The following is an 18,661-nucleotide window of genomic DNA, read 5'->3' on the forward strand; positions in this document are numbered from 1 at the left end:
CCTTTTACCTCCTCTTCCTGCTTTTCCTGGGAGGAGCCTGTAGCCCAGAGAGGTTTCTTGCTAAGGCTCACGTACACACCTAGGTGGAAACAACTGCCGTGCTGGGGCGTCCCCTGTAGAGTCAGGATCCCGGGGCTGTCTAGTTCCTGAGCCTGAGCCTGTGAGAGCCGGCAGAGCCAGACTGAGCGCTGTGGCGTGTGCACAGGTCCCGGGGCTGAGGGGCACAGGTACTACCAGCACGGCTGTCCTAGTGGGCAAGCGGCCTGGGCTTTTTAACCTTCGTGGTTTTCCAGGCGCAGGTCAGGGATCTCTGAGTACATAAACCAATCGCAAGCCTAGAGACGGCCCTGCGTGGAGACTGTATTCCGCTCTTCTAGCTCAGTTTCCAGCACCCACCTCGAGCGACTCACACCATGATCTCAGCTATGGGAGAATCTGACCCCTCTGGCCTCTGCGGGCACCTGCATAGATTCACAGACACATTACTAAAAGTAATAAAAACAAGTTTACAAAAAGCCCCAGTTGTGAAGTTTTCCGTTTGCATAGACTCCTGCCCAGAGGAACCTGTGCAGGGGAGGTCGTGTCTCAGTGGGGCTGCGGTTGGCTTTGGGTGGGGGCTGGAGGACCACGAGCACAGTATGACAGCCTTTCTCACATGCAGGTTTTGGACACCTACATGTTCCATTCCTTCCTGAAGGCCCGGCTCAACGGCAGGATGGACGCCTTTGCTCGGATGGACCTTGACACTCAGTCTGAGGAGGACAGGTGCTCTTATTTTCTTTAAAGATTTATTTATTTATCTTATGTATAGGAGTCTACTGTCACTGCCTTCAGACACACCAAAAGAGGGCATCGGATCCCATTACAGATGGTTGTGAGCCACCATGTGGCTGCTTGGAATTGAACTCAGGACCTCTGGATGAGCAGACAGAGCTCTTAACCGCTAAGCCATGCCTCCAACTCTGTCCGTTTCATTTGGACATACAAATGATCAATTCAGCAGGCTATTGAACAATTCAGCGTGAGCCTTCAAAGGTGCATGCTCTGTGTGTCCCTGTTTCATGGGGGCAGGCTTTGTGTGCCTGGCCTGGTATCCTGTACCACACCCTGGTCTCTGTCCATCTCCACTTCCTTCCCATGTTCCCCAGTCACAGGGCCTAATTTTTTCCCCTGTGCTTTCCTGATTTTGTGTGTGCATCACCCACAGCAGTGCCCTGTTCATCTTTGGGACTGTGGGCTGAGAACCTTTGTCCTTTACCCTTGAGCTGCTTGAGGCTGGACTTAGCGACAGGTTCTTACCCCTGTGTCTGGCTCCCACCCCGCTCATTACTCTGGATACGATAGGTAGTGGAGTATCGGGCTTTCATCCTCGTGCCCATGAAGTGAACTCTTGCTTTTCCTTAGGATAGACAGGATGCTTATAAGTCCAAGGAGACCTACTGTGGAGAAGATGGCGTCTAGGAAGGCCTCACCCCTGAACATCGCACACAGGCGCATGGTGGTCAGCATGCCCAACCTGCAGGACATCTCCCTGCCCGAGCTGCCACCCAGAAACTCATCGCTTCGGATAATGGATACCTCGAGCTGCAAAAGCAGCAGTCCAGGTGAGGGGGCTTCCCTCCTGCATTTACTCTCCCAACATGGCCGCAGTTTAGAGATCCGAGCCTGGTTCCGAGTGAGTGCGTGTGTTTAAAAATGTAAACCGTCTTGGCCTGGCATGGTGGTGATGTTAGGGTTTAAATCTTGGCCCATGCCCAGACAGAACACACCAAGCCAACATGGTCCACGTGGAGAGGTTTAATGAGCGAAGAAGAGTAGAAGAGAGGTAAGGCGGCCAGCCATGGGCACGAAGGGGAAAAGGGGGGTGGGGTGGGGAGAGAAGGGACAGAGGGGAACAGCAGAGAAGAACAAAGAGCAAAAAGAGGGAGAGGAGGGGGCAAGCATCCCTGTTATAGTCAGGCACAGCTGGCTGTTGCTAGGCAACTGTGGGGTGGAGCATACATGGCTATTCCCAGGTGACCGAGGGGGTGGAGCTTAGACAGAATACCAACAGGTGAATGTCTGTAATCTTAGCAGCTCAGGGGTCTGGGGTAGGATTGGTGGTGGCTGTGAGTTTGGGGCCAGCCTGGTTTCCTGCTACCCTGTGTGAATGTGGTCATTGTGAGACTGAGATCCTGCCTTCATAAAAGCAGGGGGGAAAATCCAAAAAATATTTTATGTCCATGCCCTACCACTTCTGTGTATGTGCGCATGCGTGCGTGTTTGTGATGCATATAGTACACGTCTTAGTTACAGATGTGTGATGGGATGCCCCTGGTTGGGTACCAGACCCTTCCTAAAGGGGGCTGTTAGACATTTACAAGCCATGTAATCTTCCCAAGGCTCATCCTGTTTTGTGTGACATCATAGACGTATACTGTAGCCCCGCTGAGACCTTACTGGGTCGGAGACACTGTTGGATGCCAGGCCCTTGCTGCTGCTGTCAGAGCAGGAGGTGTGAGCCACTTCCTAGGTATCTGACCCCAAGCAGACCAGTTCCTTTTCTAGGCTCGGCAGGCATGTGCACACTCGTTCTGGGACACGACCTGCCTGCCTTTTCTGTGTTCATCCGGAGCTCCCTGACCATTGCAGGCTCCACCTTCCTCCAGCCTCCCTAGCCAAAGTACCACCTCTGGCATGGGCTGCCTCTGGTCCCTTGTTCCAAGGAAGCTCCTGGGAGGACAGGGACTTCAACTCCTGCTCAATGTTTAGACCCCAGGGGACTTCAGATCATGCTTCAGAATGCCCATGGCACTTAGAAGCTCTGGTCTCCAGTCCTTACCTTTCGGATCATTGCAGTGGGAGTCCTGGGCTACCACTGCACAGAGCGTGGTAAGGTGACAAAGGCTGAGCCCTACTTGGCAGGCAGATCTTGGCTTTGGCTATCAGCTTAGTCTTCGAGGGCCCAGTCTTAGTATTTTTACTTAGTATTCATAGTTTTAAAAACATAATTGCTGGGCTGAAGAGATGGCTCAGTGGTAAGAGCACTGGTGCTCTTCCAAAAGTCCTGAGTTCAATTCCCAGCAACCACATGGTGGCTCACAACCAACTGTAATGAGAACTGATGCCCTCTTCTGGTGTGTCTGAAGACAGCGACAGTGTACTCATATATAATAAATGAATAAATCTTTAAAAAGAAAAGCCCATAATTGTTCCATGGAAATTAGTTATTGCCACTCTGGGAACAAAATAGGCTCTTTTTTTTTTTTTTTTTTTTTTAATCTCCATGGGGAATACCCTGGAAGGGGCACATAGGTTCTTGTCCAAAGCACACAACACTGTCCTCAACAGTGGTGTCATGGGTGCCTCTCTCTGCCATGCTAATTACATGCATTTTTACCTTGTTTGATTTTGTTTTTTTAGTACTCAAAGTGACCCCTAAGTCAACATATACATTCAAGATCCCCGAGATCCACTTCCCGCTGGTGAGCCAGTGCGTTCAGGCATACTTCACAGACCTCGTCACTCTCCTGAGCAAGGCCATGGCCCTGTTGGGCCCTGGTGACTCTCTGCTCCTGGCCAGGTACTTCTACCTTCGTGGTCTCATCCACTTGATGCAGGGGCAGCTGCTGAATGCCCTCTTGGATTTCCAGAGCCTGTATAAGACCGACATAAGGATCTTCCCAGCTGATCTTGTCAAGGGGATGGTGGACTCCATGTCGGCCTCGGAGCGGGCCCAGGCTGAGCGGACGCCTGAGCTCAGGCGACTCATCACTGAGGTCTTTGATAAGCAAGGAGAGGCCCCCAAGGCAGACGACGCCGTGAAGAACTTCGAACTGCCCAAGAAGCACATGCAACTCAATGACTTTGTGAAGCGGGTCCAGGAGTCGGGGATCGTGAAGGACACCACCATCATCCACCGTCTGTTCGACGCCCTGACCGTGGGTAAGAGGGCCCCACAGCACCCTGGGTACCCATGTCCTCTGGGTCTGCAGGTCTGTAGCTACAATCCAACCTCCTAAAGATTCACAGTATGAAAGCGAGCCGTGTCCTCACTGAACATGGACGGGCTTTTGTTTTCCTTGTCACTGTTTCCTGAGCCAGGGCTGCTTAAATTTATACCCATAACCACCTTTACCTGAGAGGCTCCCACGAGACCCAGGTAAATCAGAGAAAGTGCGATTAAGTGCAAGGCAAACGCTGAACGAATCACAAAGAAGTGTGTTTTCAATTGTGTTGTATATAATGTGATATTGACACCGATCAAAGAGAGAAGCAGGGCTGGGTGTAGCTCAGCTGGCAGAGTGCCTGTCCAGTATGCATGAAGCCCTGGGTCCAACTCCAGCACCCATAATACACCAGGCAAGGTGGCTCACAATTAGTCCCAGCACGAGTGGGGGGGGGATGGGAAGAGCAGAGGGTCAGAGTTATTCTTGCTTACATAACAAGTTTGAGAACCGCCTGGACCGTGTGACGCTGTCTTAAAAGTCTATACTTTAGGGGGCTGGAGCAGCAGCTCAGCAGTTAAGAGCACTGGCTGCTCTTCCAGAGGTCCTGGGTTCAATCCCCAGCATCTAGATGGTAGCTGGTTACCATCTATAGAGGGATCTGCTGCCCTCTCCTGGCATGCCTGTGTACATGCAGCAGAACATTCATGCGTAAAACAAGAAAATAGAAAAAAATCTATTGTTTTTAAAAATGAAAGCAAACTTCCCACATAATGAGATGAATATACTTATTTATTTTTACATAGAAAGTTATATACTTTAATTTACTTATTCTTAATTTATGTGCATTGGTGTTCTGCCTTAAATGTATGCCTATGTGAGGGTGAAGGATCCCCTGCAACTGGAGTTACAGGAAGTTGTGAGCCACCATGTGGTTGCTGGGAATTGAACCTGGGACCTCTGAAAGAGCAGCCAGTGCTCTTAACCACTGAGCCATCTCTCCAGGTCCTCCTCCCCCTCTTTTTTTGAGACAGAGTCTTCCTGTATAACTTGGTTGTCCTGGAACACACCAGGCTGGCCTCAAACTCACAGGGATCAGCCTGCCTCTGCCTCTCAAGTCCTGGGGTTAAAGGCGTGCACTACCATACCTGGCCAAAATCAAATCTTGAAGATGGGCATTGTGGCTCATGTCTGCCTGGAAAACTGAGGTAGGAGGAACTGTGAGTTCAAGGCCAGCCTAGACTACGTAGTGAGTTTTAAATCATCCTGGGCTAACGGAGTGAGATCCTGTCTTAAAAGAAAAAAGAATCTTACCGGGGTTGGGGATTTGGCTCAGTGGTAGAGCGCTTGCCTAGGAAGCGCAAGGTCCTGGGTTCGATCCCCAGCCCCGAAAAAAAAAAAAAAAAAAGAATCTTGTAAAATCTTGGCTGAGTATGTGACTCTGGGCATAGCCCATCTTCGGTGTTTCTCAAAGTTGCTATTTTGATTTCGTAATCATCAATGCTTAGAATCCCACTTTGCATTAGTACTTATTAAAAACGGTAGATGTTTGTGTAGGTTAGTTCCAGAAATGATTTGAAATCCCATCTTAATCCCAAGCCAGAATTCACTTAATGATCTTCTTTAAATCGGCAGCTTTAGTGTAAGTCAACGACTCACGCTTAAAAAACAATTTCAAGGTAAAGTAGTCTGAGATGGTGCAGTGCCAAGATGAGCTAACTTGCTGTTTACATGTTGAGTAGTGACAGTAAGAAGATATGAGAAGTCTCCTTTATCCCTGTAATTAAACCAGTATGTGTCAGCAAGAGCAGAAACCTCCGTGTGGTAAAGACACTATTACTTCTAACACCCAGTCACTTCAATCCCAGTCAGTGTCTTGGGCAGCCTTTGCTGGCGTTATATGGTTTGATGGTACGCACAGCACAGTGCACACACGTTCAGACCCAGGCGAGGTTGCAGGATGCAGCACGGCTGAGTTCTATGTGAGGCTAGCTGCCTCTGCAGATGCATCCAATCGGTGTTTGCCCGCTGACTCCAGAGCTGTGGCTCAGTGAAGCATTCACGCATGCTCAGGAGCACAGAGGCAGTGTGCCTGGTGCCGGGGCAACCCACCTCATAAAGATGGCTTTCTCTTTACCACAGGACCCTTGTTTCTTTGGCTTTGCTCTGTGTCCCTGGTGAAGCACTGTTCCCAACCCAGGCTCTGCTTTCTGTTCTGCTTAAAACCTCTGACGACAAGATGTCCCCCAACAGCAGGCAGCAATGTTGTGCACTCACGGACAGTGTCCCGCTGTCTGTGCAAGTTTGCGATCCTAATTTATTTCTCACGGAACCATGCTACCTGCACCGACATATGCATCTGTTCTGTCTTCCGGCCATGGGGAGGAAGCACAGCCTCTCTATCATCTTGTGACTGTGAGGTGTCCTGTGACAGTGCCTTTCTGGACACTGACATGATGGACCCTGACATCTGTTCCCTAGGGTCCGTGTAGGCTGGTTCCTCAGCTTAGAGCCAGGAGCTTGGTTGAGCTGGGTGTCAGCACCCTGACTGTGCCGCCCACTGCCTGGCTGTGTGTCTCACTGTCCCAGTGGTCCGCCTGCCTTATGTGAGCCAGCACTGTCCGGCTGGTGGCCTCATCCATCTGATCCCATGCTGGTGCTTGAGTTTTGCATTCACCAGACTCTGCTGGTCACTCAAGTCCAGTTAGTCTGCCCGCCACGTTCACCAACTGCAGATGGAAATATCTGGAGAGTGAATGTGCTTTCTATTGAGCATGTGCTGTTTCTCTTGTCATCATTGCCCAAGCTGTAAACTTGAACTTCCATGGTGTTGGGCACCCAACCCTGAAAGGAGGGGCTGTGCGGTCCTGTTAACTCCATGTCACTTACAGAAGAGGCTTGATGTCCGCATGTCCGGAGGAATAACTGTTTGGGGGAAGACAGAGATGATGGGCTACCTGTCACTAGCCAGGTAAAACACATACTTCTCAGGCCTCTGTGGGATAGCCTGGGCTGCTTGGGAGTCAAGGGGTGTGGACAGCTATGGGTGTGCTAATGTGTGAAGGGAGACAAGGCATTCACAGAAAGACCCTGAGGGGCCTATGGGCACACTTTTCCTCTTCCTTATAAGGTGTGTGACCTTATAAGGATGTGAATACCCTAAGGGTCCCATGTCCTCCACTGGTCCTGTGTGCAGTGGCCTAAAACTCAGACCCATCAGGTTGTTCTCTTCTGTCACCAGGCTGAGCATGCCTGGTGGCACCTCTATCTTATCCGCAGCCCTGGTATGGCCTGGTCACCTAATTACTCAACGGCTCATGGCCCTGGTCTAGGAAGAGAGCCTGCCTCTTAGTGCCTTTCTTCCTCCTCTGCATGTGGTGGCATTTGACATCACCCCTGAGGGCCTGGGAAGGAGTTGCAGCTGGGCACCTGTTCTGTAGCAGTGGACCTAGCCAACGAGCTGTCAGTGGCCTTCAATTATGAGGAAGTGCCCTGCGAAGGGGCAGGACCCCACTGTCACTGCTGCGAGAGAGTGTGTGTTTTAGTTAAGTGGATTGGCCGTGCTGAAAGTAAAAATTTGGCAAAGCTGAGTGTTCCCCTCTGTCTTAGTTAAGATTTTACTGCTGTGGAGAGACGCCAGGACCAGGGCGACTCTTATAAGGACAGCATTTAATTGGGGCTGGCTTATGGGTTCAGAGGTTCAGTCCAGTATCATCAAGGTGTGGAGCATGGCAGCATCCAGGCAGGCATGGTGCAGGAGGAGCTGAGGGTTCTGCATCTTCATCTGAAGGCAGGTAGAATACTAGCTTCCAGGAAGCTAGGATGAGGTCTTAAAGCCCACACCCACAGTGACACATTTCCTCCAAAAAGGCCACACCCACTCCAACAAGGCCACATCCACTCCAACAAGGCCACACCCACTCCAACAAGGCCATGCATCCTAATAGTGCCACACCCTGGGCCACCCCACCATCTTAGAATGAACTTGTGAGATACAAGTGGACACGTGAGGCCTGGGGCATAGCTCAGCAGAGAGCTTCAAGACTGCTAAGGGCCAGCCCCAGCCAGTTTCACAGAACAGAGACAGACTACGGGTTATCTAAGAAGTACAGATTTTATCACTTTGTCTCTGGACATGTGCTTCTGATTTTTCATTACACATCTGGGGTTACATGTTCGGTCACAATTAAAAAGTACAAATAGAACAGATTTCATTTTTATTTTTATTTTTTTTTTTTTTTCTTTTTCTTTTTTTCGGAGCTGGGGACCGAACCCAGGGCCTTGCACTTGCTAGGCAAGCGCTCTACCACTGAGCTAAATCCCCAACCCCAGATTTCATTTTTATTATCAGACCTATAACTTCAAAGAACCTAAGGGATGTCTCCAACAAAGCAAATACATTTATATATGGCAGTTTGCTTTTAGGCTGGCAGTGTTTGCAGTTTTAAAGCACTCCATGCAAACAGAAAATATCTGAAGCAATCATTTTATGACCAGCAAGTACTAATACCTAGTTCCTTTTACTATCTCATTCCATCACCTATCCTATAAAGTAGGAAAAGTTAATCTATCTGCAGAGTTCTGTTCCTTCAGGGGTGTGCCCTGTGTAACCCCTATCTTTAAACTACATTTTCAGGGAGCTCTAAGCATAGCGTAAAAAGAGGCCTTGAATCTGTAACTGATTCTCCTGCTGGTTTGTCAACTGTTTCTGAGTTTGCCCTGTTCCAATTACACTGTTTAAATATGTTTAGGGGCAGATACCCCAAGAAGATTGCGGGAGGAATGGCCTTGTTTAGTGTTTATTGTGATCTCTAGGGCATAAGGAAGATGTCCAAAGAGGGACAGATGAAGTTACTTCCCTAAACGCAGAAGGACTTTCCTAAAAAGGCTCAGGAAAAGACACGGAATGAATCATAATGCAGAAAGGGCCCAAGCATGCAACATGCAGAGACCAAAACCTAAAATTGAGAGACTGAAGAAGAGTGGTCACAACATTCGCTCAGCTTTGCTGGGACTGTGTCAAACAGCTGTGCTGGCTTCATGGCTTTTGCCATTTCTAATGGGTATGGCTGTGCCACAAGACCCTGGGTTCAATATCCAGTGCCCCGGTCCCGCCCAAAAGAATACAGTTTAGATTGTGTTTAAAATGCTCATACACGTTTGCTCACGTGAAGCCGGTGCTGACAAGAGTACACATTCTGCAGTGCAGCTCACAGGGACTCCCTGTGCCACCTTCAGTGTGGCTCTTCAGAGTGGCATGTCTGTAGCTGGCTCTCATGGGATGCTGTGCCTGCCTGGATGATCCTGAGATGAGCTGGGGCTGCGCTGTAGAGGTGGGTGGGTGACGAAGTGGAGCTCCACAGTGGTTCACTTGTGAGAAGCTGGAGACACAGGAGTGGGCATCCTGTCTGTGGGTGTGGCCATCATGCACCTGCAGACTATTGTGCGCTGAGAGACACTGAGTGTGTATGTGACCGTGTGCGTATACACTGGCTGTGGACGTGCACTGTGGTAGGGAAGCACCGTGACATATAGTTGGGCTCTATGTTGTGGTATCCATAGCTAGCTGGGGTGCTGGCTGCAGGTGGAAGAAGGCTGGCCTTGCACCTAATGCAGTGCCCCTAGTCTTGCTGTTCCCACTGTGCACGTCCAGAGCACATGAGCCCCCCACCTCCAAAGACAGGCAGGCCACTTGTCTATAGAGAGGACATTTTGGGTCTAGCTGCAAAGTCCCTGCTGTGTGCAGCTCTGTTGACTGCTGTGGTGTGGGTGCTCAGAGGGTCTGTCCTGAGGGACGTGTGCAAAGCATCCCTGGTTCTTTCACTCTCTCGGGCACTGGCATGGACTGCCACTTCTCGTCCCGCCTTCCCTTTTCTATTTGCCGGGCTCTTCCTCCACCACACATAACTGAAAGACCTCCTCTGTGATGTCTGATGGCTGTAACATGTGCTTGTGATTCAAGCTCAGTCAGTCTGCACCCTGGGGCCGCAGTAGGCTGCAGAAATCAGTTTGTAAGGTGGCAGAGGAGAACTCCAGCAGGGGATGACTATGGTCAGTCACCTTGGTGAACTCCTTGTTCGGTGCAGGAGGAGCAGAGGCTTGTCCCTTGCATGGGATCACCCCATTCCCTGTTATTTGCCTTCCTTAGTCACTTGTGTTAAACATTATACAGATGAGTGTTGTATCCCTGTCCCAGGTGAGATTTATTTCCTCATTGGATGGATCCAATGATTTCAAAGCTTACATAAGGCTTGGGGTGCAGCTCAGCGGAAGAATATTTGTCTAGCATGGGCAAGGCCCTGGGTTCACCTCCAATTTCTGCAAAAGAAGAGGAAAAAAAATTAAATACATATTATTCAACATAAAGGAAAATACTTCAAAATGGTGCCACCTAGTGGATGTTTCCATGCATACATTCTGGTGTTACCCACTGATAACCGATCTTCCTGTTGGGCCGCCTTCCTGTGGCCCCCAGCTGCCCTTGTCATTTGGAAATTTCCTCTGGAACCTTTCACATCCTCCACAGCCTGCACACGCTGTATGCTTACCCACCACGCTGTGGAAGCAAAACAGATGTACCAGGTGATTGTCACCATGACACTGTTACCACGTGGGAATGGTGATGTGAACCCAGTGGGACTTTGTCCACCTCAGACCTGGGCCTCTGAAGGTTGGGCACAGGGAGGCTGGGCACGGGGTTCTGTGTAAGCAGGGATCAGCTGCCATGGGCAGGTTCTGTTCTTCCTATTTCCATTTTCCTAGCTTGTACACAAGCCTGATGTGTGTGGCTGCCCCAGATGGGGGCTCACAGGATGAGCTGGCGTTCTCTATGCACCATGTAGGGCGGGCATTGGTGTGTGCTGGTAACTGAATTCACTGGTGCCCTGAGGGAGGTATGCAGTGCAGCCAGAATGGCCTGCACTGTCAGGGAAGGCTGCGTACGGTGCTGTTCGCCTGGTTATTGAGGGCAAGAGGAGAGCTTTTCTGGTATGATGGTTAGGATGGGGAACAGAGCAACATGGCCTGTTTGGAGCAGTGCTTGGTATGGCTGGGTAGGGTGTGAAAGGAAAGAGGGGACAGTCTGGGGGAACGTGAGGTCTTGTGTGGCTGAACAGTCCGGAAAGGTTTGAATGAGGAGCAGGAAGGTACACTTGTGCTTTACAGAAGCAATTGTGGGGGCTGCAGGAATCCCAGAGGCAGGGACGCACCACAGGACAGAGGAACAGACAGGCTCCGGACACAGAAGCCAGGCTGGACCAGGCTGGGGTGGGCGTGTAAAGTGAGCAGGCGGCTGGTCTCAGAGGCTGAGTGCAGAGGGCTCTGGCCCAGAAGAAAGCAGCTCAACAGAGGGAGGTTCTAAGTCAGGCATAGTGGAACATGTCTATGATCCCCGCATACAGCAGGCCGAGCCAGCAGGAGCAGAGAGTTGGTGCACAGTGTCAGGCCAGCCTCAGAAACCGTACAACTTTGTCTCAAAAAAAATATCCTTGGTGCAGTTACTGTGACTACCTGTAGTAGGTCAGATTGCCATCCCTCTGTGGGCTAAAAGGGACAGATGGCCTCTGCCTAAATCTTCAGCCCCACATGCCGGGGGAGCCAAAGGCCCTCCATACACCCCCTCCATCCATCCAGAGTCCTGGGCACGTGGTGCCACCTGCTGCCTGGCTTGGGTAGTGCATGCTTAGAGTCTCTTGTGCTGATGAAATTGTCCTTGTTAAACTCAGGACACGAGAAACAGATTGACCCTGAGACGTTCAGAGATTTTTACACGTGCTGGAAGGAGACGGAAGCAGAGGCACAAGAGGTCAGCCTGCCCGCACTGCTTATGGACCATCTGGATAGGAACGAGTGCGTCTACAAGCTGTCAAGCTCCGTGAAGACCAATCGTGGCGTCGGCAAGATTGCCATGACCCAGAAACGCCTGTTCCTGCTCCCTGAGGGCCGGCCCAGCTACGTGGAGATCGCCACCTTCAGGAACATAGAGGTGAGACCGTCATGGTGCCAGATGCAGGCGTCCCCCAAGCTGCTGTTCGTACCCTGGCACCTTCAGCACTAGTGCCTTTTTGTGCCATGGCTTGCTCGGCTCTCAACAGAAGGTGATTGGCACGCTGGGGCAGGATAATGGGGGGCAGGAGGGCAGTATTCTTCACTTGGTCCCACTGGAGTGACCATGTTTGGAGGTACAAGGTAAGGCTGACTGTGGCTGTGATGTTCTCACCAGAGGTGGGTGGTTAGGACTGAATTCATCTCAGAGATAGCTACATGCTGACCACTGAGCCACTGGGTCCCAGGGTCTACTTGTGTGTGTGTGTGTGTGTGTGTGTGTGTGTGTGTGTGTGTGTGTGTATGTATATATATATATATGTATATATATAATACATATATTTTTTGAGACATGATCTTAATATGTAGCCCAGCCTGGCTTTGAACTTGCAATCCTTCTGCCTCAGCCTCCTGAATATTGGGGTAAAAGGCATGTGCTACCACACTTTTTATTTTATTTATTTTATTTTTTGAGACAAAGTCTCTCTATGTAATCTTGACTGTCCCGGAGCTATGTAGAGCTCATGGGAGATCTACCTGCTTCTGCCTCAGAATCCTGGGATTGCTGGGTTTAAAGGCACGGGCCATCATGGCCAGTCACATTACATTTCTCCAGAGGAGAGGGTCTGAGTCAGATGTAATGATGTGTGTGTGTGTGTGTGTGTGTGTGTGTGTGTGTGTGTGTGTGTGATCCTGGCACTCAGAGTCAGAGGCAGGAACTGTTGCAAATCTGAGGCCAGTGTGGGTAACATGGAAAAAAAAGGCTGGTCTGAATTGGGACCCTGATGATCTTTTTTTTTTCTTTCTGGAGCTGAGGACTGAACCCATTGCAAGCGCTCTACCACTGAGCTAAATCCCCAACCCCGACCCTGATGATCTTATTTTGTGCCTTACAGTGACAGTTACTGTCCCAAACTTGAGGCCTTAGGGAGGAGAGTTGGGGCTGTCAAGTGTTCCCAATTACTGAGTGGTCACAGCAGAAAAATGGACCAAGACCATTGGCCACTGGATCGCCACACAAGGCCTACAGCTGTAGTCCCTACCTGACTTGCCAGCTGGCTCTATAAGTCCTCAGGGAAAAGTGAAAGGTTGTAACAGACACACATGCCCCATATTGTGGCCAGACTTGCCCCATGTGGTGGCTTCAGAGCACTTGTTCCATCTGCTATCACCGCTTGGGTCCTCCCCGAGGTCTCATGCTGTCCCTGTCCTGCAGGAAGTCAAAAGCACCACGGTGGCATTTCTCCTCCTGAAGATACCCACCTTAAAGATCAAGACGGTGGCCAAGAAGGAAGTCTTCGAGGCCAACCTCAAGTCTGAGTGTGACCTCTGGCACCTCATGGTGAAGGAGATGTGGGCCGGAAAGAAGCTGGCAGATGACCACAAGGTCTGAGGTGGGGGAGGTCCTGTGGGGGATGGGTGGCACCAGGTCCTAAAGGGAGCATCCAGAGCTTGCAGCACCTCGGAAAGGAGAACTATGCTATCTGCAAGGACTGCAGAGGCCATTGTGGCTCCGTGACCACACCTGAGACCATGTGGCCTCTGGGGTATGAGGAGGACTTGCAGGCTTTACTCAGTTTCCCTCTGCGTACACTCAGTTCCGGTGTCTTCCCAGTGGGTGGGGGTAGGGTCAGGAGAGGTGTTCATATGTGTAAATGGGGAGGAAACCATGTGTCAAACAAGCCGGGTGTGGTGGTATGTACCTGCCATCCCAGGACTCAGGAGGCTAAGCTGTCAGGGTCTGGAGTTTGAGGCTAGCCCGGACCATAGAGCAAGACCATGTCTCAAACAATCAGATAACCAAGCCAAAGCAAATGGACCAGGACTTGTAGCCTCACCAGTCACCAGAGGGATGTGGCTGGCAATGGTGCCTCCCTGTGGCACATCTTAGAAGGATCAGGCTGTCTGGTGGCAGGAGAGGAAAACGGCTACGTGTGATGGGTTATTGCCTGCGCTGATCAGGAGTGGATCTGGTCCTCTCTGAGGTTCTGTATTTCGTGAGCTCTGGCCTAGCCAGTCAGTTCCACAGCCTCTGAGATATGCAGATTAGCTCTGCAGTGGGGAAAGCCCATGGTGGGCCATTCCCACCCCTGTCACTGGGTACAGTCATAGCCGCTGCCTTATGCAATGCCCGGGCTAGCATAGTGTGGTCGGGGCAGGGGTGAGGAATCATGAGTTCCTGCCTGCCGGCATTGGGAAACAGAACGTGCTGGCTCCAGGAGTCAACCGTGAGAGCTCATTGTAACTCAGAGAAAAAGATTATGTGACACAAACTCTGAAGTCCTCATCCATCCAGACTCTTCCTGATGCCTTGACAAAGACACTGTGAGAAGTACCATTTTCCTCAGGATCCGGACTGGGTTGACACACGCCTGCATCTCTCCTAGGACCCTCAGTACGTCCAGCAAGCACTGACCAACGTTCTGCTTATGGATGCCGTGGTTGGCACGCTGCAGTCATCTGCTGCCATTTACGCTGCCTCCAAGCTGGCCTACTTGGACAAGATGAAGAATGAACGTAAGTTCTGTTGCTGGGCTGCGCGTCTGTCACAAGAGGCTGTCCCTAGTGTTTCTTCTGGTTGGCACCTATCACTTAGAACCCACGCAAGTTTCTTGCTTTCTACTTTTACTCTTTAGGGAGTGGGCCGGGTCTTGCTGGGTAGCCCAGCTGAACGCAAACCCATAGAACTCATAGTATCAACGCCTTAGTCCCCTGAATGCTGGAATTACACACCCAGCTATACTTTTCTTATCACTGGTGTGTGTGTGTGTGTGTGTGTGTGTGTGTGTGTGTGTGTGTGTGTGTGTGACATGTGGGCACGCACACCATGTCATGGAGGTCAGAGGACAATGTGCTGGAGTCCATTATCTCCTTCCACAGTGGGGGGGGGTCTTGGAGTTGAACTCAGATTATCAAGTTTGGAGGCCTCAACACTCCAGCAATCTCAGAGCCCTGGTTCGTTTTGAATAGCACTGTTGTTTGTTTGTTTGCTTTGTTTATTGCTCATTTGAGATGGAATTGTTCTGGCATAGGCTACCCTGGAACTCAGCATATGGCCCTGGCTGGCCTTGAACTCACAATCCTCCTGGCCCAGTGAGTGTTAGGATTATAAGCAGTTTTTTGTTTTTTTTAGTATCACACATTGGCTTTCATCCTCCCCTTCTTCATTTAATCTTGGACCTGTGGCTCCTTGTTTTGTTCAGAACACACTGGCACCTCCTTTCTGGTGTCCCATTTTACATTGTAAACTGCAGGTCCTGATCCTCCTCAACTGAGGCACAGTCTGTCGGGCTCAGCACACTAGAAATGTCTGGAAGGCTGGAACTAACAGCCTCTCGGGTCAACGCTGGGGATGTATGTGGTCAGAACCACACTTCCTGGATAGCCACGGCCTCTCCACACCTCTCTGGTTGGCCTGTTGACAGATGGATTAATGCAGCGCAGAAGGCGAGGGTAGCCCTGAATGCAAGATCTTTTTCTTTCTTTTCCTTCCTCTTCTTTTTTTGATTTAGTCTTGGGTAGCCCAGGCTGGTCTTGAACTCTCTCTGTAACTGAAGGTGGCCTGAAATTCCTGATCCTTCTGCCTCCACCCCCACATGCTGGCTTCCCAGGTATGAGTGGCCATGGCCAGCATCTTTTTATCTTTAAAGGCTAAGTTCCTGGCACAGAAGTCTCCAGCCTCCTTCCTGGTCGTTTTCGTTTGGCTCTCACCTTCTGAGGCCGTCCAGGGGTCGGGGTTTCAAGCCTAGGGTCAGTGTGCTAAGAAGATGTCTGAGCCTTCTCGGCTCCTGCTCTGTTTCCGCTTTAAATGTCCTCCTGCAGCCTGCTGCTTTGAGACCTGCATACTAGAAACAGCAAGCCTATGGTGGCTATAAGGAAAGGGCTAAGTCAAACAACAGTAGGAAGTTCATTTCGGAGCACAGGTTGATGAAGATGGGATGTCTGTCATGCTGTCCAGGCCCTGTGGATACTGAAATGTCACCCCTGTGCTTGGACCCCTTTAAGCTGTGACTTCCTAAGTGTAGGGTATTTGAAGAGCGGTGCCACCATTCCTGTGATGGCTGATACACTCGTGCTCTGCAGGAGGAATCCCCCCTGCACTGCTCGGCATCTCCTTCCGTGGCCGCCGGTGGCCCATTGGTTGGTTCACATCGCCGTGATCTCATCTGTCCTGGATGTCTCCCTTTCACTCAGCCCAGTCGTTCCTCAGCACCTCCGTGAGATGGCGTGTGCCGGCACTTTCCCTTAAGGGAAGTGTATTTTGTATGACGAGTGAGGTGCTCTGCTTGTGAGTGGGTGTCTTGCGTGTCATGGCCTCCATCCATGCAGGTGTCGGTCCTCACCTTCCACCTTGCTTCAGGTGGGGTCATCTCTCTTTTGCTGTTTACTGCTGTGTGCACCAGGCTAGCTGGCCTACAAGCTTCTGGGGAATCTGCTGTCTCTGCCCTCTGTCTGGCCACAGGAACAGGGATTGCAGGGGCACACACTCCCGCTCCTGGCCTTCCGTGGTCCCCATTCTTGTACAGCAAGCAAATAACCCATTTCTGTCTTTATTTTTTTTTTTCCTTTTCTTTTTTTCGGAGCTGGGGACCGAACCCAGGGCCTTGAGCTTGCTAGGCAAGCGCTCTACCACTGAGCTAAATCCCCAACCCTCTGTCTTTATTTTTATTTTACTTTTAATTCACTTCCTGCCCTGATCTCAGTCCTTCCTCTCTTCCAAGTCCCACCCTTATAAATCCCTCCCCCATTATCTCCTCCCCTTCTCCTCAGGGAAGGGGAGTCCCCTTGGGTACCACCCCACCCTGGGACATCTAGTCCCAGCAGGTCTAGGCACATTCTCTCCCACTGAGGCCCAAATAGGCAGTCCAGGTAGCGGGGAAGGGGATCCAATGGCAGGGAACAGAGATGAGGCAGACCCCCACTCCAGTTGTTAGGGGACCACATACCTTTGCTACAAGTGTGTAGGAGGCCTAGGTCCAGCTCCTATGTGCTCTCTGGTTGGTGGCCCAGGCTCTGCATCTGTCTCCATCCACTGCTGGATGAAGGCTCTCAGGGGACAGCTGTGCTAGGCTCCTGTCTGCAAGCGTAGCAGAGTGTCACTAATAGTGTCAAGGGTTGGCTCTCTCCCATGGATGGGTCTCAGGTTGGGGCAGCCATTGGTTGGCCGTTCCCTCAGACTCTGCTCCGTCTTCATCCCTGCACATCTTGTAGGTACTACAAACTGGGTTGACGGTCCTCCGTTTCTTTTGTTGTTTGGCAGTATTACATTTTCTCTACCCCGTCCTCTGTGGTGGACATTTAAGCTGGATCTGCCTTCTGTCTAATGAAGGCTGTTGTGTCTGTCTGTAGGTACATTTCATCTCTCCTGGGTGTGCAGTCAGGCCTTAAAAACAGCTGTCCAAGAATTAGAACGTTATACCCTGGCTTAGCTTCATCTTGCCCTTTGTGATGTCTGTCACTGACTGTGTGGCCCTGATGCCTTCTGGTCATAGAACCTGCTTCTGAGCTGGGGCAGCAGCCAGGAGGCTCAGGTATCCCGTGTTGCCTGGAGACCCATTGAGCCCTCCAGGAGCTCTGTCTGACAGTCTTGGGTCTCAACAGAACGGCCCCTGTCCTCAGATGGGAATAAAATCAAATACACACCACACTCCAGCTGTCTATATAACTTTAAATGCATGCCTTATGGCTGCCAGCAGGTCATGAAACAGCTTCCTGGCTCCCTGGTAAACAGTTGACAGAGTTGCCATAGCAACAGCCAGCACACACTCTGTCATCATCACCTTGTTCCTGTGGCACGGGAGGAGCCATCTGAGCTCAGGTCACAGCATGCTGAATTCCTGACCTTGGTTAAGCAAGTCCAGAAATACCTTCTAGTGCATGGCCTAACACATGAGACTCACGACCTGAGACCCCAACCTCAGTTCAGAAGCACGGAGCCCACTTGTGATGGGAGGTCTGTAATACACAATGAAAGGACCCGAGTCAGTCACCTGAGGTAGCGGGTGGAAAAGCAGTGGCAGAGGGTCCCGCCATCGCTTCCTGTGCTGTCGGAACCCAGGACCCAAGCGGGAGGCCTAGTGACCAGCAGGTTGCATGCTCTTCTACAAGCAAGGGACAGAACGGTTGTTTCTTTTGAAAAATTAGGATAATAGCAGTCACATCAGACAGGAAGCTTAATGAAAGGCCACCAGCGAGTCCCTAAGGCATAGCCTCCACTGCAGTGCAGGTGACCCATGGGGACAGGAGGCTAACCTGGGGCTTAGTAGGAAGGCCGCTCAACCTGGCAGGTGGTCCCAGAAACCTCCAGGGAAGGCAGTTTTAGCACTGTCTGGAGACAGGTTGGATCGTGCAGAAAGAGGTGCAAGTGTGGTGGGTGTCTTAGTCATGTAACTAGACTAAGTGTCCACTCACAGATGAACAGGTAAAGAAAACGTGACCTCAGGCTGGCAAGATGGCTCTCTAGGTAAAGGCACTTGCTGCCAAGCCTGATGACCTGAGCTCAGTCCCCGAGATCCACACGGCTGTAGGGGAGAACTGACTCCTACCAGTGGTTCTCTGATTTCCACATACGTCCTATGGTGTGTGCACCACACACAAAACGCTAAAAGAATAATAAAAGAAAATGTAACATACACACAATGGTGCATTCACTGCTCAACCAGAAAACATAGGTAGCTGTTGCCTTCTTGCCC

At 50.9% G+C, this 18,661-nt stretch overlaps 1 protein-coding gene across 1 annotated transcript in view; it reads left to right on the forward strand.

Moving 5' to 3' along the window:
- Dennd3 (DENN domain containing 3) overlaps window positions 1-18,661 on the forward strand; it is a 58,794-nt gene that overhangs the window by 30,032 nt on the left and 10,101 nt on the right. The window contains exons 11-16 of the mRNA XM_032916514.1: window positions 662-765; window positions 1,405-1,604; window positions 3,403-3,924; window positions 11,651-11,910; window positions 13,186-13,356; window positions 14,357-14,486. Coding sequence (XP_032772405.1) covers window positions 662-765; window positions 1,405-1,604; window positions 3,403-3,924; window positions 11,651-11,910; window positions 13,186-13,356; window positions 14,357-14,486 — 1,387 coding nt within the window. The remainder of the gene's footprint in view (window positions 1-661; window positions 766-1,404; window positions 1,605-3,402; window positions 3,925-11,650; window positions 11,911-13,185; window positions 13,357-14,356; window positions 14,487-18,661) is intronic.

Source organism: Rattus rattus, chromosome 1 (genome assembly GCF_011064425.1).
Source record: "Rattus rattus isolate New Zealand chromosome 1, Rrattus_CSIRO_v1, whole genome shotgun sequence".
Taxonomy (NCBI): domain Eukaryota; kingdom Metazoa; phylum Chordata; class Mammalia; order Rodentia; family Muridae; genus Rattus; species Rattus rattus.